Here is a 22,227-nt window from a genome sequence, read left to right as displayed (position 1 = left end):
ACTAAATTTTTGGCCTATCTCCTCCACTACATCTGCATTTCCTTCTGAGTTCAGACCTCCATCATCTGGCCCACAATGTTGCCTTCCAACAGGTCAGCTTGCTTCTTGGTTGGGTACCTTGCTTAGTTGCCTCACCTCCAGGGGACTCATCAGAATAGTCACTGGAATAATACTTCTGAAGCTGTGTTGTGACCATACTACTCATTCAATTAAGTCATAAACATTTTTACTGGATGTCTCTTATGTGCCTGCCACTATTCCAGCTTAGACCACATCCACAAGCAAGACAGCCAAATAGCTCCACAGCCATGAAGCTCACATTCTCATGAGAAGAGGTCGACATCCAATATAATAATGAAACAGAATGTTCAAAGATAATGAGTGCTACAGAAGAAAAAGAGTTGAGCAAGGAGCCCCATCGCCTCCTGCCTCCTGCTCCTGCTCAATCACCCTCCTGTCTCCTACTTGTGGAGGGCCATTAGTGACTTCCCATTGACATCAGGAAAATGGAGTTCCCTAAGATGGCATTCCAGACTTGCCATGGCCATATTCTTCAGCTCCTCTCTGCCTCTCTAGGGCCCAGCCTGTGGAAGTGACATATGCCATGTTCTCCTCTGGACTAAACCACACTCCTCCCCCTGCAGGGATAGCTTGTTTGGGTCCCTTTTTTTAAGACCCAGTTCTTTGTGGTGTCTTCTCTGACCACCCCAGACTACATTGCACTGTTTAGTCATCTGCAGTCTCTCTCTGGAGGTTGTACAGGAAGAGGATGAGTCCTCTTCTCCTTTCCTTCTTCACACTGCCTGCCACCACTGAAGAAATATTGGTTCTGCCTGTGGGAAAAAAGTGTAGTTGCAGAACCTTAAAAATGCGTTTTGATATTTAACAAGCAGCTAAACCCAATGCTTTAGAAGTTGCATGAATTTAGAAGACATTAACATAGAAGCACAATGCCTTTTAGTAGCTATTATAATAGACTATAAAGCCCCGGGTAGTCTCAGCACCTAGGGGAGAAATTGAAAGCAGGTGCCCAGTGGGCAGGAACAAGGTCCTGGGATGAAGGAGGCTCAGCTGCTCAGGGCTTTTAAGAGTCGCTGCCACCTTTCCTGCCTCTTACACGCACAGTGCCTGGCTTCCTGTTCTTTCTAGTGTTTGAAAAGGACAGTTGGAAAGGGGCAGAGAGGGGGGCGAAACGTGGAGAACTGCTTGGTCATTTCAATTAGGAAGTGGAGCTAAATAAATGCATAATCCTCTGTCCTCAAGTTGATTCCAGTGCGTGCCGTTTCAATGGGACAGAGAACTGCCCCATAGGGTTTCTTGGACTGTAAATCTTTATGGAAGCAGATTGCCACATCACTCTCCAGCAGAGTGGCTGGTGGGGTTCAAACAGCTGACCTTTCAGTTAGCAGCCAAATGCTTAACCACTGTGCCACTGAGAGTCCTAAATAAATGAGTAGGTGTGTTATTCAGTGCTGAATGTGTATGGAATGATTAGAACACTCTGTTCCCTCCCTGCTCCACCTTTAGAAAAGTATAATCATTGAATATGCCCTTTGATGCATTTTTTTCTGATGCCATAATTAATTTAGAATCTTATGGGAGTACAATTTTAATTCAGAATCACATTGATTAAAACAAAATGTAGTCTATGTAAACAAAACCCTTTTATTCTCTCAATGTGTAAGTTTTATTTCCAAAACGCACCATGGAAGTATCCTTTCTATGGATGTCTGGAGACTATACATTAATATAAAATGTTAAGAGTTTTAAATAAGTTAGACGTCGGCCTCTATGTAGCTTTAGTTTTGATTGCATGGCAACTAAATTGTTTCAAAACAGAGAAGCACCTCGTTTGTCGGCCTCTTTGGTCCACTGTGGGTTTGAGAGAGAGGGTGTCTTTGTTTTTAAAAAGTTCAGAAATAGAAGGCACAGCTGTAACGAGATGAGACATCTGGAGCTGCTATAATTTCAATACTGAGAATCATTGAGGTTTCTACAGCACCCCATTTTACTGACGAAGATACTCAACCTGTCAATTCCTTTGTCAATTTGGGACCAAGCTTAGAAACTGACAGAAAAAAGACATTAGCCCTTCCCCTCCCACAGGCCATACCTCCCCCCACCCCCACCCCTGAAATAGGATAGGAAAGCATTTACTCCTATACATTGTACTCGGTCTTTCTGTTCATTCCTGGATTGAGAGCTTAAGAGAAATACTAGTATTTTTGTACAAATAATTGAATATAAGATTGTCTCTGGCTCACAAGTATGTCCAGGCTTAAACTGTAGTCTGTACACCCCAGCATGCAGATTGTTAGGAATGGCTTACAATGAGGAGTAGGTTTTGCATAGTTGGGTCAACTTCTGAGGGTGGCCCCACGGTGATGGGGGTTCATGGTGGGAAGGACACGATAGGCACATTTGAAATAGCCTACAGTGTTCTTGAGTTTTTCAGCGAACAGATCAGGTCTATAGTTTGCAAACATATTGCCTGCTGTTAACTGACCATTTCAAGTCCATATTATAATGAGCAGTAGGCAGAAGGGAAAGTCCCTGGAATGCCTCCACCTTCAGAAAACAAAGACGGATGAGTTTTTTGACTTGTTTTCTTGTGTGAAAAAGAGAGGACGTAATAGAGTAACAGGGGAACTACTCATATCTCTATAATATCAAGGGCTTACTTTTTCTCTATTTAGTGCCATCACCACGTCCAGATAATTCTTTCCATGAAAATAATGTGTCAACCAGAGTTTCTTCGCTCCCATCAGAGAGCAGTTCTGGAACAAACCACTCAAAAAGGCAAACAGCTTTTGATCCATGGTGAGTATTTTGGTTTGTTTTCACTCTTTGTTTTAGTTGTAGGTGTGAGAGCTCAGTTAAGTTCTGAATAGAGTGTGTAGGATTCTTTAGGCCTTTCTTTCCCAAGAGAGTGATTGATAAGGGACGTGTGATCATATTTGAAGGTGTTTTTTTAAGTTCAGCATTCATAAAATACCACATAAAAGAAGAAGCACAATCTCCTGAGCTAATAAATACCTCCTAAGTCTTTCACCCACATGAAGGCTGGCTTCTGTTGTCTCCTTTTTTTGATATCGAACCACATACCAGATACTTGGCATAACATTCTGTGTCCATTGCTGCCATCAGTTCACACAGGCAACCATTACAGGTAAGGAAACTAAAGCTTATAAAAAGTCAGGAACAGGCTGGCAGCTGGCCAGCCAACCTACATGGAGGAGGGAGCCAGGATTCAGACCTCAGTTGGTTCTGACTCCACCTCTCACCACCTGACTCTCATTTAGGGTTAAACGGGATCAGCCCTCTCTGTATATAGTCGCTGCAATCCAGACTCACTGCCATTGTGACTCATAGTGTCTTTGTAGGACGGGGTAGAACTGCCCTAGTGGTTTCCTAGACCGTGACTCTTTCTGGGAGTAAAAAGTTCCATCTTTCACCTATAGAGGGGCTGGTAATTTCAAACTGCTGGCCTGTCACTTAGCAGACTAATGTGTAACCACTACACAGACATTTTATTCTCAGGTGCTTAGAAAGACAGCCAGAATCGACAGGTGAGGGGTGATGCTGTGTGCTTCACAGAACTTGACTAAGGCCATCACTGGAACTCACTGAATGTAGAATCAGATGGATCTTCCAGAGGTTCAAACTCTGAGGTCTCTGGCCAGAAGTAATCGAGGGCTTGTGTTGGTACTTCAAACCCTGTGTGGTTTCACTGCAGGACCCTGTTGCCAGGGCTGCATCCAGGTATCAGTGTGACTATACCCTGTGGTGAAAATAAGTTAATTATTCTGAAACATATTAGAAACAACCGTTTGAGGGACAAAAAAGCAGCCTCTAAGTACATTAGCTTATGTCATCTTGGAAACTTAGGCTACAAGGTTAACCTAAGGGCACAAGTGCAGCTTCTTTGAGTTAGTGGGCATGGACAATCTTCAGATGTGGCTTTAACTAAGAATGAGACGAGTGTCTAAATTGTGGGGATACAAAAGTAGACAGGAGACTGGCTTTCTCTTGGTTATTGCACAATGGTTTAAAAGCACTTCCTGCACAGATGAGCCCTGTGAAAATTCGATAGGTCACATAAAAAAGATTTCAGATGGGGTGCAGACAGTATTCATACTGTGTTTCTTATGTCCTTTTGATAGTCTGTTTGAATACAACTTGTTTAGACATGGCTGTATGCAGACCTGAAAACAGTGTTCTAAAGAATTAGAACCTGGTACTTGATCCTATCTGAGATTAGGATTGCAACCCCTGCTTTTTTTTTGAATTGCTGTTTGCTTGGTATGTTTTTCTCCAGCCTTTGATTCTCAGCCTATTTTTGTCTGTAGCCTTGAGATGTGTCTCCTGTAGGCAGCAGATTGATGGGTTGTGTTTCCTAAGCCAGTCTGCTAGCCTCAGTCTTTCAATGCCTGAGTTCAGTCCATTGATATTCAGGGTTATTATATCCATCTGTGTACTCTGTGATGTCATCTTATTCCTTTTGTATTTTTGTATTGCGTATTTTCTTACCTCCCTTTCTTATCAGTATGTTGTGCATGCGTGTGTGTGTGTGTGGGGGGGGTGTTCATTCTTGACTTCTTTTCACTCTTAAGCCAATGCTATCTGGGGGACTGTTTTCTCTTTGTTGCCCTCTGGGTGGGGTTGTTCTATGTGGTGGTCTCTTATTTGTGCTCGGTGAGTGCTGTTCTTCTGCACATACTGGATCGGCAGGTCTCAGGCATCAAAGAACAAAAAAATCATATCATTGTGAATGAGGAGGAGTGTGGAGTGGAGACCCAAAGCTCATCTGTAGGCAACTGGACATTTCCCTTACAGAAGGGTCACAGAGGGAGACGAGCCAGTCAGGGTGCAGTATAGCACCAATGAAACATATAACTTTTCTCTAGTTATTTAATGCTTCCTCCCCCCCCCCACTATCATGATCCCAATTCTATCTTACAAATCCAGATAGACCAGAGGATGTGCACAGATAAGAGCTGGAAACACAGGGAATCCAGGACAGATGTACCCCTTAGGACCAATAATGAGGGAGGGGAAGGGGAAGATGGGGAAGAAAAGGGGAACCAATCACAATGATCTACATATAACCCGCTCCCAGGGGGACAAACAACAGAAAAGTGGGTGAAGGGAGACATCAGACAGTATAAGACATGAAAAAAAATTATAAGTTATCAAGGGTTCATGAGGGAAGGAGGGGGGAGGGGAAAAATGAGGAGCTGATACCAAGGGCTCAAGTAGAAAGTAAATGTTTTGAGAATGATGATGGCAACAAATGTACAAATGTGCTTGACGCGATGGATGGATGGATGGATTATGATAAGAGTTGTACGAGCCCCCAATAAAATGATTTAAAAAAAAAAGAATTAGGAGCCTAAATGGGAGGTTGAACTTCAGCTGAGTCTTCCTTTTCAACGACTCATCCTTACTATGGTGTTGCTGTTACAAGGCTGAGAGGGGTTTGGAATTGCCAGGGATGGATCAATTGTTTTGTTTTTTTTGCTCCAGGTGCCCCTCATAAGAAAGCTCCTTTGTGTAGCACATCTCCCTCATTCTAAGCCTGAGGTTCAGTCATCCTGAACCTATTTTTCTTGGACAGCATCTCAAATGTCTTCACTATCATATGTATTTTGGTGAGATGCAGTTTGCTGGCACAGAAACCCTATGCAGAAAGAGTCCTGCCCTGATCACATAGTGATTCATACTTCTTAAATTATAGGTAACCTAAAGGTAATCTTTTCCTGCTCAAAAGTGGGAAGAGTATATTTGTTCAGATCCTACATTTCCTCGATGGCCGTATCAGTTATCCAGCTCACAGTTAAGAACTGGGAGAGAAATCAAAATATCTCAGAACAAGAAATATGAGTACTAATGTAGTCAGCTTCATAATCCTTACCAACAGGGGTGCTCTTCTTTCATGCACAGTTCTAGCAGCAATAGCTGTGGGGAGATCGTATTTTCCCAAGGCCCCAGTGGGAAAAGCATATCTCCCCTCTATGATTTCATATATATAACTGATTATTCATGCAGTGTGTATGTACATGAGACAGACTGCTTTTACTTTGCTTATAAAGACAAAGTGTGTAAAATGCTTTTAGAAAGACTGCCGTCAAAATTGGATTTGAAAAACTGACACTTTTAACAGTAAATCAAATTAGTGAGAAACCCCAGTAGGTAAGGTAAGTGAAGAGTTCCTTAACTCACTTGCACAATGTCATTCGTTTCTTCTTGGAAAGTTAGCTGTCGATCAGTGTCCATTATTGACTTGCAGCATCACTTAGACTGATACCTGTGTAATTATCCACTGACTTTCTGTTTTCAGACATAAGCTGACCACTTAGGTTGCACTGTCCAGGGAGGGGGTGGCAGGGAAAGTGTCACAAAGCACTGTCCCTCATCTCTTCAGCTCATCTTCCACATTGCTTCCAAGGGGATTGTACCAAATGCCTCTAAAGCTTACCATGATAACACCTCCTCTTTATCTCTGTCCTTCAAATATGTGGGCTTCTTCCTCCAGGAATCTCTGAGCAGCTTGAGGTCAGACTGTTACCTCCAACACTGACCATAGGGCCTGGCACATAGAAAATACCAGTTACCCAAGGTCACTGAGTCGATTCTGGCTCCTGGCGCCCCCATGCATATCTGAAGTTGTTCTGTGGCTGAGTTTTCAGAAGTAGATTGCCAAGTCTTCTATCTGGATTCTGTCTGGATTTGGACTCCCAGCCTGAGCTTAGCAGTTTGGTACATTAACCATTTGCATCACCCAGGACCTGAACATAAAAAACACTCCCTGCATATTGGTTGACTTTTGGCCAGCTTTCCTTCCTTCCTTCCATGAGTCCTTTGAATCCTTTCTTTCTTGTTGGCTCTTTATGGAAGTAGCTGTTGTATTCCAGGAGCTTTGAGTCACATGACAGCAAGAAGGAGCCTGTGTATACCCTGCATCAGAAGCCCCTCTCCATACTTTTTTTTAATCTGAGCTGCCACCACTCCAGCTAATGTGCCTGCGAAATTCGCAGAATGGTCCTTGCCAGATCTTTCATTCCTACATTTACCTTGCTTTAAAAACAAAGAAACAAGCAAAAAACAAAACAGTTTTTTATTATGAGGGGGTAAAGATTTACAGGGCAAATCAGTTTTTCATTCAACAATTCTTAGCACATTTTGTTTGGTGTCATTGGTTGTAACTTCCACAGTGTAACATTATTCACCTCAGTTCTGCCCTGCGCATGCTGTTTCCATTCTTCCTCCTTTCCTAGTCCTTCCTACCTTTTGAACTCGGTCCTTGGGCAAATGTTGCCCTTTAGATCCCAAATAGCTAATTGCTCTAAGGCAGCGGTTCTCAACCTGTGGGTTGCGACCCCTTTGGGGGTCAAATGACCCTTTCACAGGGGTTGGCCAATTCATAACAGTAGCAAACTGACAGTTATGAAGTAGCAATGAAAATAATTTTATGGTTGGGGAGTCACCACAGCATGTGGAACTGTATTAAAGGGTCCCGGCATTAGGAAGTTGAGAATCACTGCTCTAAGGAATACATAGTTCCCTAACTTAGGAGCAGCATGGAAGAGGTCTACATTCCCCTTACAGACCTCTCTATTGTTTGACTAAAAATAAAGCCATGAGGTGAGTTTAGTTCCAAGCCTGAAAGGTGACTAAGTGCCACAGTCCCACCTGTCTATCCAACCAGTAAGCCTGTTTGTTTGTTTTTATGATTCTGAATTGTGTTCCACATTATTTTCCCACTCTATCCAGGACCTTTGAATGTGGTCCTTCTCTATGCCTATGCTTTCTGTGGATCACCTGCCTGTGCTGCTCCTCTTAGAGCTATCAGTAGCCTGTACAGTTTGCTTTGCATGTGGCTGTTGACTGTACCAGGTGGGACTGCAGGGCCTTAAATATCTAAGTGGAAGAGATTACAGGGAACACTCTTGCCTATGTGGTTCAGTACAGGCTGGATGTGTTCATCCAGACGTGAAAGCTGCCTTTTCAGCCTTCAATTCAACACTGGCTTTTCAAATGCCTGTGTGCTAGGTAGCTCTCCATCTCGTTCTTGTTCTCTCTCCTTCCCTCTGACTATCTCAGCCTTCTCTTTCTGAGTCTCTCTCTCCTCACTATCTGAGTCTTTCTCAAGTTTTTTTTTTTATGCTTTTCTGCCTGTGTATGTTTCTGTGCAACTTCTCCCCCTCTTGCTCTTCTCTCATCTCCATTCTTTTTTCTCTCTCTCTCAATATCTCTCACTCACTCACTCACTCATTCGCTCTCTGTTAAGCTTACTGTCGTTGTCTTTTCCTCTGACTGCCATCTTCAACCTCAGCTTGCACCCTTTTATTGCAGGCTGTCTTTCCTTATTTGCGTTGGCCTCTGGGATCTTTCCTGGCCTGTGTCTTTACCCACCATCTCTGCTCAGCTTCATATGAAAGATGTTTTCTGCTTCCTCTCCCCACCCCTACCCATATCCTCCCCCTGGGCCCCAGTTTACCAGCTGCCTATGAAGAGAGACTTCTGAGGCTCTTTGACACATCTCCCCTGTGTGTTGGGTCACAACAAACTATAAATGCTGGACTTTTGTGCTGTTTCTTCTCTTTTGTTACCCACCTCCTGACCCCTCTCTTTCTTTTCATTCCGTATCTTCTCCTGGGTTTCCTCTGGCCAACCTGAATCCTGGCCCCTGACCCCCAGGACTGGTGTCCTGTCAGTAACGTTCTCACTGCATTGTCTGTTCAGGTACCAATGCCCTGGTTGCAACTATGATGAACACAACCTCCTCAGAGACTGGTTTGCTTGGCAGAGGCACTTAACCATATATACTGCAGTATAAGCCGACCCAAATATCAGCCAAGGCACCTAATTTTACCACAAAAACTGCATTAAAATGTGCTGAAAAACTCGGCTTATACATGAGTTTTTATGGTACACTGCTGACCCTCGGCAAAACAAAACAAAAAAAGCCCAAACTCACTGTCATTCACTGGATTCTGACTCATAGTGACCTCAGACTAGAACTGCTCTCTAGCGTTCCTGAGACAATAAATCTTTAAGGAGACGACAGTTTTAGCTTTCTCCCATGAAGCATCTGATGCATTTGAAACCTGACCTTGCAGTCAGCAACTCAATGCTCAGCCTGCTTCGCCCTCAGCTCTCCTTTGACCATTGGCAGACCTTTGGGATTGCTTCCCTGTGAAGCCCAACGTTTCTCCCTGTGAATATTATGGAAAAGGCATAAACTGTAGTATTAAGCATATAATTCGCTAACTACTTCAAATTGCAGCACAATACAAATAGTCTTACTGGTCAGATTAAATTCTCTGTAAACTCCCTTCAATCTGAACATTCATGCCTTTGTCGTTACAGCAAACGACAGAGTTCTGCCATGTTCTCAGGAGCCCTTGCAGGACTGAGTACTATGGCCTGGAACTTAGCCTAAGTCCTCTGTCAAGATGCCATGGAAGAGTCCTTCATCTCTTTAATGCCAAATACTTAGCAGTCAGGCAGGTTCCTAGGGCTTCAGCCCAGTCTGTCACTGGGAGGAGGGTGTGATGCCCAACAGTGCAATTCTGCTTCTAGCCTTTCTCCATCCTTTTGCCACTCACCCCTACATGCAGCATCATTCTGAGTTCCAATGCTAGCTATTTGACTGGTTGGGTCTTATTACAAATATTTCTCTTCAGAACTTGGCACTTTCTCAGGGACATTTAACAGTGCAGTTCATAATGACTTTCAGGAAACCTCAGACCTACAGCACCTGCTTGTCTTTCCTTGGCTGTCTCATTAACTGTTAGGCTAAACAGGTAAGAAGAAATGCCATCACATTTTCAAGCAGTTATGGGTTTTACTCCCTGTTTCTATCTGTGTGAGTCAGTCCAAACTCAATGGAAGTGAGTTTGGTTTGAGTTTAATTGAAAATTATGAAGAAGAAACTAAATAATAATTCTATTACTCAGTGGTTTGTTTTGCGTTTTTGTTGTTAATACATGTATGTGGATGCTGATATAGCTTTTTAAATACAGCGTGGCTCTACTATGTAGGAGATTTTAAATCCTGTTTTTTTACCTTGTATTGTAGTTTGAGTATTCTTTCATGTTAGTGAATATCCTTTTATAATTTGTTTTTAGTAGTTTCATGGTATTTTCTGTCATGTGGATCTGTAATTGTTCACATAACTTTTTCTGCTTTTACATAGATTTAAATCTATCAAATGAAAGTACAGTACAGCTCTTTGCTCATGCTTTCTTAAATGTTTCAGTAACTTCATCACTGTTAGGTATTCTGAAACCATAAATATGAATCAACTCTGCCGCCTTTAACATCTCTGCCAGTCCTGGTGTTAGAGGCTAGCTGAGAAAAGAAATCTAATCATTTGAGAAAATTATTTTTTACTGTCATAATAGATTTGCAAATTTAAAATAAAGTCCATGTAATGTGCCTTTTTGTAAAATAGCAATAGTTGAATTGCTTTATAAAAACTATAAATTAAATAAAGTAATATAGACTAGTATTTCATTATTTTAACATAAAAGAAACCAACTTATTGGGACCATGGTGTCTTCTTTGCTGTCTTATATGATCTTCTATTTTTACTAAAATACCTGTGGTGGGGTAGTGGGTTATGCACTGGGCTGCTAGCCACAAGGTCAGCAGTTCGAAACTACCAGCCACTCTCTGGGAGAAAGATGAGGCTTTCTACTCCTGTAAAGAGTTACAGTCTCAGAAACCCATGGGACAATTCTATCCTGCCCTAGAACATTGGTATGAGTGGCAATTGACTCAAAGGCAGTGAGTGAGTTTGGTTTTGAGTTAAGTTTTGGATTTTGGTTTGGTAATGTTAGTGGTGGTAAGTTTTATATCTTAAGTTTGCTTTATACTAAAACCTTCATCCTATCTACATTTTTTTCTTAACTACCCTTATCTTATTTGGCTTTAAGTTAAAAGAGGTTTTTACAAAAGAAATGTTCAGTTCCAAGTAATTTTATAAAAACTTATAATGTTTATGTAGCAGTATTGATTTTTGTGTCCGATAACTTGGCATACTACCAATAGTGAACTTGAGCTTATTGTAAAAGAGATAAGTGGAAAAATTAAGATATTGAAAGGTTTTTTTCTATTTTCTTAGAGGGCTGCAGCATTAAGAATGTTTCAGACATTTCCTTGGAGGGCTGCAGAAGAAGCAGCCTTTTTAGAATCTCTAACATCAGCAGTTCTCAACTTGTGGGTCGTGACCACTTTGGGGGTCAAACGACCCTTTCACAGGGGTTGCCCAATTCATAACAGTATCAAAATGACAGTTCCGAAGTAGCAACAAAAATAATATTATGGTTTGGAAAGTTGAGAACCACTGTCTAATGTGGAGGTTTCCCACAGCAGGGAAGTGGCTCGGCAGCACAGTTCTAGATCCTTTGTAAGAATTCTCAAATTGCTAACTTGAGTGAGCTGCGCTAAAGGATAATCAGTAACCGTGGCCAAGAGTCATTAACCACAGTTCCTCCTGTGTTTTTCTAGAGAATCTTTTCATATGGGCCTGGATTCTTTGTGGTTATTTGAGCCTGGTTTCGTGCATTTTTCAGTATTTGTTATATTTGTCATATGGTAGGAGAATGACTGAAATGTAATTAAAAATGTCTTTTCATTTAGGAAAAGTCCTGAAACGATTAGTCATTCTGAACAACTCAAGGAAAAAGAGAAGCAAGGCTTTTTCAGGTCAATGAAAAAGAAAAAGAAGAAATCTCAAACAGTAAGTAGTTGGCCAATTTCTATATAGAATGACATGTATTTTGACATTATTCGTTGAATAGTTTACACTTTGTACATGGCAATCAAATGATCTGTTTTCTTACTATGTCTTGAGAAAGACACATTGGATAATGTCTTTTTCTGAAAATCTGCACAAGTATCCTCCTCTCGTGGAATTCTTTCCAGAGTCCACAGAAGATATTTAATTTGGAAGAAAGAGAGCTCTCTCTGAATAACATTCTCATCCAAGAGGATTTCTATCCATGTAAAACCTGTGAATGTGCAGGGATTATTTTTTCTTTTGAGGGTTTTAGAATTAGGTGAAAGCATAAATGGCTTGAGGTTGAGAGTTAAGTGAAAATGTAAGAAAAGGGGTTACATTGGAATCTTGGAATTCATAAATATCATCATTCACTATACTCCCTTGGCTGTGTGTCGAGCTCTCATGTTGCTAAATGTGTTTCTGAGCTGCATAGCTACAGAGAAGAGATAGTATTTGACATTTCAAGGCTTGCTTTAGTAGGAAGACACGTGTATCTTGTGACTGAACTGTGAAATAGAATGTGCCTTATCTTCTGGGTCTCTTCTACCAGAACAAAGGGCTGGCTCCCTAGAGCCGTGCACACTTCTCTTCACTGAGCCACCTAGCAACAGTTTGGCTGCTTAGTAATGGAAGAGCAAGGGGGTGGGGGCCAGTGAGGGAAGGGGAAACCAAGCCAACAGGATGTGGAAGAGAAGTTCTTCATTCAAAGGAGCCCCATATTCCCTGTGCCCTTTACCACATTTATGACTGGACAAGGTTGAGTTAGCCGTTTTAAGTGGTTTTGTTTCTAGTCAATGTCAGACCTGATTTCCTCTCATTTATTTGAAGAGGAAAACGGTATGATCTGAATGGTCTCTTGGGTTAGTGGACTTCATTGGTTTCCTCTCTGAAATGATTAGAGATGAACTCTTTGTTTCTGAGCCCCTTCCTTTGTGAAAAATTCTAGGATTGTGAGTCTATGGTAAGTAAAGATCAAATAAATTACACTAACAAGGTAGATCATAACCCAAAGTAGGGATTTTTATCTCACATATCTAGAAATAGTAATGAAGATTAACCTTCTAGATTATTCTTGCACTTGCTTATTTTGCTAACTTTATTTCATTAACAATAAATATGAGTTTATTATATAGAGAAAAAGATCCATTTTAGATCTCACCACCCTGTCAAAACCAGCATTATGGTTTGGAAACACGGGGACTTCAAAAAGTTCATGGGGAAAAAAATCCATTACATTTCATTCCACTTTTTCACAAACTTTTTAAAATCCTCTTTTATTTTTTCTGTCCTAGGCATATATTTGTGAAGAAGCTGGATTTTTAGTTTGTCTTAATAGTAATTGTCATCATTCCTAGTATAGTTTTGTGTTCTGATTTTCAACAATATGCCTATCTGTGTGTGTGTGTGTGTATACATAAACATATGTGACCTCACAAATTTTGTTACCTTCATTTTAATGGTTTCATCATATTTGTGAAAAACTGATTTTCAAAAAAGTCTGCCAGTATCACTAACCAAAGCTCACTTAAGGTAGAATGTCCAATCATATAGGGCATTAAATATTACTACATTTATTAAGACAAGATTGATGAAATATACCTGATTTAACCTAGAAAAGTTTAAAATATTTCAAATGTAATAAAACAAACCTCTTATCCCGGCCTATAAAATGTAGTTCCCTTTTATTCATGCTAAGCTTAAGCCACCCTCTGAGACCACTGTTATTGTTTTCCCCAAGGTTTTGTTTCTGTTCCTAACCACAGAGTGATCTGTAGCCACTATGGCGGGGAGGAAATGATAGAAAGATCAAAAGTGTTTTGTAAATAGATTTATCTTTTGATGTCTGTCTTAGACCCATGTTATACCTAATACCCTGGCTTACCAAGGCATGAGTGGACTATACATGCTGATTGACTTACGTATTCAGGATTCAGTCCAAATTTTAAGAGTCTGTGTGGTATAAATCAGAGTAAATAGGATTGGAATAAATAGATCAGAACCCTGGGGGCTCAGTGTTTACATGCTTGACTGCTGACCAGAAGTGTGAACTTAGCTGTGTGAACTTAGCAGCCACTCAGTGGCAGAAAGATGTGGCAGTCTGCTTTTATAAAGATGACAAAAAAGATGCAAGCCTGCTTTTTTTTTCTTTTTTCCAAGGCCATACGTCTGATATTATCCCATATGTCCAATATCAATCTATAAAATCCTCTTCAGACTCAAAAAACACATGCAACGAAGCCAAATGCAGCATGATCACAAGCCAGTGGTTAGAAAGTCTTTGGGTCCAGAGGCGTTGTAAGCATTTCAGCGCTGGCAGGGGTCTCTCTGTGGCTTCTCTGGCTTCAGAGGTCTGGTTGCATCCTTGTCTTCTTCAATGTCACCCAGGAAGTAGCAGAGAGAGAGAGAGGTGTCTTCCGCCTCTAAGGAGGAACTATCAGATTTCCCAGAATCAAGCCTGCTTTCATAAAGATGTGGAAACCCTATAGGACAGTTCTACTCTGTCTTATAGGATCGTTATGAGTTGGAGTTTTGACTTGATGGCAATGGGTAGTATATTTTCTGCTTGAACTTACTTTTGGGGGGTTTCCATAAGCTCATTTTAACTATGTAAGTTGACTATGGGATTTCTCTGTACAGGCTGTAATGTCTTAAGCCTCTAAAGCACGAACTGTTTATACCTCTGCATTTTTTTTAATTAAAAGAAGAAAAAAGAAAAGAAGAAAAATGTAAGGGCCTTGATATCTTGCTAAGAGCACTCAGCTAGAGTACCAGGCCTCTGGCTCCTAAGCCTGGCATTGGGTTAACTCGGCCTCTGTGAATAAACATTTGAACGTAATTAAAATTACTTTTTCCCCCCTAGAACTCAGCAAAAGGAAACTTAAGAAAAAGAGCCTGGAAAGTTTTTGCCCTGTGGCCTTTGCATAAAATACAAAGAAATTAAAATCTGATGCCCTGGACCTGAGATTTAAAAGCAGAAGCAGACCTTAAATCTAGCTTAACCCCTTTGTTTCACTAATTTATGGCCTGAGCCTGGGGAGCCCTGGTAGCATAATGAGTTACCTGTTGGACTGCTAACCACAACGTCAGCAGTTCAAAACCACCAGCCACTCTCTGGGAGAAAGATGAAACTTTCCACACCCATAAAGAGTCACAGTTTTGGAAACCCACAGATCAGTTTGACCCTGCTCTGTAGAGTCTCTCTGAGTCAGAATCCACTCGGTGGGAGTGAGGGACTGATCCTATGCTAGTTGTCACATAGTCCTTTGGGGGCATTAGAACTGTTCTCCTGGATACCAACTTCTTCCAGACTTAGCCCATGCCCCTTGCCCACTTCTGTGGAAAGCCTGTGGCCACTTGTCCCCAAGCATTCTCTTCTGACCTCTTTAGCAATGCTGTCATTGGGACGGGAAAATTAGGGGTTGTTTTACTGTAATGTCTTCATACACGTATTTATTAAAAAGAAAACAAAAAACTGTCTGGGTACCATAATATACATTCTTTGACAATTGTGGTGTCCAGAGTGGGGGAAGTAGTGCTAAAAACTAATCTGTATTGTAAGGGTGGCTTGACTGAAGCAAATCTGGAAGTTTCTCTGGGAATTCTGGCTTCAGTACATATCCAGAAAGTTATATAAACCCTCAGAGCATATGGCAACTTAGCCAACTCTGTAATCGGATCGTAGTTGGTTAGTATCTCAACTGGTAATGATGCTTTCATTTAAAGATGTAACTTGTTTCTTCAGCTTAAAAACCAGTCTTCTTTCTGACCTGTGCCAGATGTCTTCCATTGGATCGATATTACTAACAGTGTAGAACAAAGCTTTTTTTTTTCTCAGCAGCAGGATCCTGCAAGGGTGATTGTCTTCCTCCCAGTGATGTTTTTTGGCCTAAGTGTTGACCACACTTATAAAAGATCTCAGGATCTTTTTTTTTTCCTAATAGGAAAATTACATGTCAGTTTTTTCAGTTGCTAGGGACCTCTTTAACAATTAGGAGAAAATTGAAGTTCCTTAATAGCTCTTTAAAGCACAGTTCTTTATAACAGTCATATTTCTGTTCGTGAATAAATAGATCCTTAAATGATATGTAAACTTAATCTGAGGAGAGGCCTGTGGTCTTAGGGCACTCTTTTTGTGGGTATGCATAGCCTATGACAACTTGTTCTTTATATACAGAGCAGAAGTTTGGGTGTGTCTTGAATGTACGTTATTGGCATTTGTGTGTCCAGGAGAGAAATGGCACAGAATCTCTCTAGATGCCCACCGTAGATTCATTCTGTGACTGTTACTAATTAATAGTTTGAGAGCTTCCAAGGGTTGGTAGTGTCAATAAAAAGCACCTTTTTGCAATTAGTTGATTTGTATTTATATTGCAGACAGATTCCACCAGCGGGGAGAATCCAAGCATCAAGAAATCCCTCTTTCCTCTTTTTAATTCAAAGAATCATTTAAAGCATAGTTCTTCTTTGAAAAAGCTTCCTGTAGTCACTCCACCCATGGTACCCATTTTTACATATAGTAGCCCTGAAAACCACTGCAGTACACTTGTTGTACTGATGACAACAGCATGCCTTTTATTTTCATGGGGTCATATTCTCTTTATGCTAGTTAAGTCCCTGAGCCAGTTCGATAAATTCCCTTAGATATCAGTGCTTTGCCATTCGGGATGGTCTGAATCCATTAAGGAAGATGATGCATAATGGTTAGTAAATGAACAAAGACTAGTTTGAATGGTCTGATTAGCCAGTTGTTGGCACATAGCATGAAATATCTTATCTCCTGTAAAGAATTAGGTTAACATTCACAACTACCGTAATAGATAGCCTTTCATTTGGCTCACAATGTGTAACACTTGGTTTGCAGTTTGGTTCTCTAAAACCAAGTGGAATTGGCCAAATTGAGCAAGCTAGCTGGCTCTATGAGAAACCAGCTTTGTTGGTGATTGGTTCTTGCCTTGCCTGGCTGGAGCTTCTTGATAGTGATTTAGTTGGATCCAAGGCTTTTGCTTGGCATTGGGCTTGCTCTCTTTTGTTCACCCAAATTGGTGAATTGACAAATTGTACAAATTTTCACCATTTTCATAGTGCCCATGCTGGACCCAGATTTGCTGGGCAGTAGTTGGAGAATATGATTCAAACCATGCTTTCCCACTTTGCTCTCCCTGAAAGCCTCCTAGACTTCCTTGGCACCACTAAGTCCAGTGTTTGGATCATTTTCCCAGCAGGCCAAAATGTTTATTTTATTGAACTGGTTCATAACCTAACTGCAATATGGAATGAGGATACGACAGCAATTTCTGGTACCGCCCCACTTAACTGCTCTCTCCTACAGTGACTAAAACTAACAGCATGGGAATGCTTTAAAGGTTGAGGTTTTAACAAAGCTGCATGACACCTGCCAATTTTTCCTACTGCAGGGAAAATGATTAAGAGGGCAGAAGACTTTAACTAGCATCACTTGCATTGTGAACATTGGGAGCCTTTTGGTTGCCTTTTCTGGGTCCTTTTAAACATTTCCTTGTTTTGACTGAGTTTTGGTTTGGTTTGGTCCGATTTGCTTTGGGGTTTGTTTTCCTCTTGTGGGTGGATGCTTATCTTGCTTAGGTTTGCCAGTGTCCATTTGTGAGTCCTCGTCCATATTCTGTTCTAGGTGCCCAATTCTGATGGCCCAGATCTTCTGACATTACAGAAAGCCATTCACACTTCCAGCACCCCGAGCAGCAGACCAAAGGAGTGGCGTCCCGAGAAGATCCCAGATCTGCAAACCCCAGTGAGTGAAGCGGCAAACCACTTTAAACCACCAGACTCTGCAGTGATGGGCACGGGGCTTGACCCAGCGCTGAGAAACTTTGACCTCTTAATGTTACAATGATGGTCCTTAGGTGTGGTGTAAAGGGTTTGTGCTCAACAATTAGCCGAAAAATTGGTGGTTCAAACCCATCTAGTGGCACCTTGGGAGAAAGTCCTGGAAAAGGTCACACCCATGAAAACCCTTCTGAGCAATTCTACTCTGTCACATGGAGTCACCATGAGTCACAATTGACAGTGGCAACAGGTTTGGCTTTTTGGTTCTTCAGTGTTACAAGGCTGAGACGCTTCCAAAATGCACCCTCACCAAGATACATCTTGGGAGTCTGGAAGAATCTTGCCTTCAGTGGCCCATGTCCTACTGGGAAGTAGCCAGCCTCCATTACCCTTCACTAGGTATGGGGCTGGGCAGGTGGTAGGTTGAGCGGGGATGGTGGTGAATAAAACATAATCCCAGCATGACAAATACAGATCCATAAATAAATAATCGCAAGTCATGGTGAAAAGGCAGAGCATAAAAGGACCGCATGGGAAAAACTGGTGGGAATGTTGGGGTTTCACTGTTAACGGTGGCGGCATGTGAATTAGGCCTTGAAGGGGTGATGCGCTTTCTTGAAAGAATACTGAAAAATTTGGAATTTGTACTAGTCCAGATGGAGAATAGACCAACGCCTATATGAGCAACTGCATCCTGGACAGGTATTGCATGAATTTCTCTGCGATTGATGGAAGAATCAGTAGAAACCAAATCCAGAAATTTTTCAGATTAATGATATTTGTCTTTTTTAAACAACTATTTTGATCATAAATATCCTTATGTATTCTTTCAGTATCCCATAATAAGCATAGTAATATAATTGAGCTCATTTTTTATATTCAATATTTTATCAGTTACTTATCTTTCTGAATATAATTGCAGACACCCTCAGGAGTTTTTGAAGCAGTAGGGTTAGTTGTGTCCATAAATGATTATATATTTATGTGATTTATAGAAGATCTGTTTTACTTTTTATAGTTTTTTGTTTGTTATTTACTTTCTTTATAAACTATTACTTAGAGATCCTGACACAGGACTCCTAAATTGCCATTCTATGTCCCTAATCATTTGTGTCTTCTGTTTCTAACATAGTTTGGGTAGAGAACCAGATAGCCACGTTTGGGGGTATATATCCAAACGGAAAGCACAAGGCTCAGAATGAGGGCCTGATTTTCTAGTTCCAATTAATATCAAAGCAAAATAACAATATCAAATGGGGCTTTGAGACATTCTTTGTGAAACCATTTCTTATGCCAACAAGGTCTTTTCTTTTCAAGTAATTTTTATCTCAGGCCAATCCAAATCATAGTAATTACTCGATAGGTGCATATGGTCACAGCTGCTCCAATCACCCAGAGTCTCATTGTGCTAACATGCCAATTTTAAAGAATCAAACAAAAGAACATACTCGGAGTGCTCACCAATGTTTGTTCTTTTTTTATATTGACATATCTTATGCAATCCACTATATCCATTCACATACATTGTTGTTGTTTAATCCATCGAGTGGAGTTATACAATCATCAATGCTATCAGATCCCACCCCCACCCCTTCCTCCTCCCTCTCTCTTCCCGTACCTTCAGGGAACCATTACTCCTGTTACTGTTTCTGCAGTTATCTATCTTGACTTTCATTTACTGAACAATCTAAAATATACAAATGAACATACTCAAATCTAACATAATTAATGAGGTAAAACAAATAACAGCCTTAATAGTGAGGGGAAGAAATATTAAAAATAGTGGATAAATTATGTGGTTCATCAGTGCCATACCACACTCTGGATTTATCATCCTTTTCATGTGGCCCTTCTGAGAGAGACTGTCCAATTACCTTGCAGGTGGGTTTTGAGTCTCTATTGTATCCATGCCCCTTCACATCGAATTGGTTGCCTGTTTTTGAACTTCTGATACCTCTTCGCATCAACACCTTATGATCACATAGTCTGGTGTGCTTCTTCCATGTGGGCTTTGTTGCTTCCCTACTAGAGGGCCACGTGTTTCATTATAAGCCTTTGAGACCCCAGATGGTATATCTTTTGATAGCCTGGCACCATCAGCTTTCTTCATCACATTGGCTTATGCACCCACTTTGTCTTCAGTGATCCTGTCAGGAAGGTGAGTATCATACAATGCCAAATTATTAGAACAAACTGTTCTTGTACTGAGGTAAGATTTAAGTAGAGGCCCAATGTTCATCTGCTTCCTTGTTATATATGCATGTATATCAATATATGTATATATCTTTATCTTTTTCCTCCTACCCCACAGTTATGTTTATTCATCATTCACATTTAAATAATTCCTCTCAGATACCATTAAATTATTCAGCTATATCAAGAGAAGCTACCCTCTCCTCAACAACAATTTTAGAGCATATACTATTCTCTTGTACCCATCATTATTGCATGGCTTGTTCTTTTGTTTGATTCTTCCTCCACTACACTTCCAGCCTGTGACCTGTGTGGAATGCAGAGCTTTCTTGGAAAGGCTGGAATTGTAGTGGAGGATACTTCCCAGGAATTTATTTCTGGTTGGATCATTTCAGAAAGCCATCAGCTTTGGATTTCAAGGCCCAACTCCTTCAAATAGTGTTCCTTTTAACCTTTAAGATTTTGTGAAAACTTTGCTTAGCCTTTAAAAGCAAGTATTTTGCACTGTGGCAGTCAGAGTAGAGGTGCTCTGAAGATGGCAGCTGGATGCCAGTGCTCAATAGTGGGGATTGATTGTGCCCTGGAGCTCGGGAGGTTCCTGTGTGCTTTCACATGCCTCTTCTGGCTGTGGCCCTCCCCTCTCCAGGGCCTCAGCTCGAGGAGCAGGGAGTGAGCCACCTTAAACCAGCAAGAGGCCTAAGACGGAGGACTTGCCTGGACTTATTGGCATATGAGGGGCAGAGCCGCTTCCAGGATCTTGCTTTCTGCCTTCAAGACCTACCCTTCCTCTATGGTTCAGTGCCTGCAGAGCATCTGGCCAGCAGTCACCCAGCAGCCAGTGCAGCTGGGATCCTATTTTAGGAACTAAAGCCCCGCTGTGAATGATTTGTATTTTAGGTTCCATGGGAGTATTGCTTGTGAGTCTTTGTGTAGCATTTCTAATGGCCAAACCTTACCTCTCTCCCTGACCCCAGGAAAGTAAAGGTGCAAAAAAGAAACATTCAGATTTTGCAATGTCAAAGGAAAGTGAAAATTGAGGAGATAAGAACAAATAACCAGTTGTCCTCAAGTCGACCCCAATGCATGGTGGCCTCTATGTTTATCAGAGTAGACTTGTAGTATATAAGGTTTTCAGTGGTCTATTATTCAGAAGTGGATTGCCAGGCCTTGCTTCTGAGACATTCCCAGATGAACCGAAGCCTTCAGCCTTATAGTTGGCAGCCTCGCACATTAACCATTAGCACCACCCAGGGATTCCAAGAGCCGATATAGGATACTTAAATTTTAACATGAGTGCATTGCTTATTCAGGTAAAACATTCCATGTTTCAGTCTCTCTTTCAGCAAGCTATGGTCATGTAATAATGATGTATAAGTGGGAGCATTGTGTGGGGCTTTGCTGAAGTCTTCTCCAAAGGGAGAGGTGTATCCATCCATTCATTTGCTCTTGCTCCTTCCTGCTGCTGGGAGCATGGGCAGGAGGGCCCCAGCAGATGTGAGATATGCAACTAAAAGAGCCTTGCTCTTCCACCAGTCCCTGTAGCAGCTCGAGAGTGTTTCTCTAGGCTTTTGTATGAAAGGAAGAAATGCCTGTCTTGTGTGAACCACTAAAGGGCATAATCGAAAGGAAGAAATGCCTGTCTTGTGTGAACCACTAAAGGGCATAATCAAAAGGATAGAGAAGGCTGGGCTTTTGTAGTGCTCCATCCTCTATGTCTCCCCTTCCTGACTACGTGCCATCAACTCCCTTCTGAGCCCCATTTTCTCCTGGATTTATGTCCACTCAGGATTGAAGTCCACACACATTCTCCTCCTTTCTTTCAGAGCCAGCCGTTAAAATCACTGCGCAAGCTGTTACATCTCTCTTCGGCCTCTAATCATCCGGCTCCCTCAGATCCTCGATTTCAGCCCTTAACAACTCAACAAGCCAAAAATTCCTTCTCAGAAATGCGGATTCACCCCATGGGCCAGGCCTCAAGTGGGAGCAGCAACATCCGTCAGGAGCCCACACCAAAGGGCAGGTCAGCCCTCCAGCTGCCAGGTCAGATGGACCCTGGCTGGCACGTGTCCTCTGTGACCAGGAGTGCCACAGAGGGGCCTTCCTACTCTGAACAGTTGGGTGCCAAGAGTGGGCCCAATGGGCACCCTTACAACAGAACAAATCGATCCCGTATGCCAAACCTGAATGATTTAAAAGAGACAGCCTTGTAATTTGTGCTTGGGGTGGGGGAGGGGAGGGAGCCAACCAGTGGGGAAGGTTGAGGGCTAGGGTCGGGTGGGGAGTGGGCTGAGCCAGGGTGGTCAGCCAGTATTTGCAGCTTTATGAAGGTGTGTGCAATACTGTATGAGTGGGGCCGTCTAGCTCATGACGGCCACTACTGCTAGTCAGGGATCTTAGAGCCACGGGAGTTCCTTCAGGGTCGCCAGCCCCCACAGGTCTTG

At 41.7% G+C, this 22,227-nt stretch overlaps 1 protein-coding gene across 1 annotated transcript in view; it reads left to right on the top strand.

The window, feature by feature from the left end:
- CDKL5 (cyclin dependent kinase like 5) overlaps window positions 1-22,002 on the top strand; it is a 194,305-nt gene extending 172,303 nt beyond the window's left edge. The window contains exons 15-18 of the mRNA XM_004709935.2: window positions 2,697-2,820; window positions 11,650-11,749; window positions 17,439-17,558; window positions 21,610-22,002. Coding sequence (XP_004709992.1) covers window positions 2,697-2,820; window positions 11,650-11,749; window positions 17,439-17,558; window positions 21,610-21,996 — 731 coding nt within the window. The 3' untranslated portion in view covers window positions 21,997-22,002. The remainder of the gene's footprint in view (window positions 1-2,696; window positions 2,821-11,649; window positions 11,750-17,438; window positions 17,559-21,609) is intronic.
- Window positions 22,003-22,227: the final 225 nt, after the last annotated feature.

The sequence above is a fragment of the Echinops telfairi genome, unplaced genomic scaffold (genome assembly GCF_000313985.2).
Source record: "Echinops telfairi isolate 266 unplaced genomic scaffold, ASM31398v2 ScPeMD7_53;HRSCAF=182, whole genome shotgun sequence".
Lineage (NCBI taxonomy): Eukaryota > Metazoa > Chordata > Mammalia > Afrosoricida > Tenrecidae > Echinops > Echinops telfairi.
The sequence above is the reverse complement of the archived record's forward strand: the minus strand, read 5'-3'. Positions and strand labels throughout refer to the sequence as shown.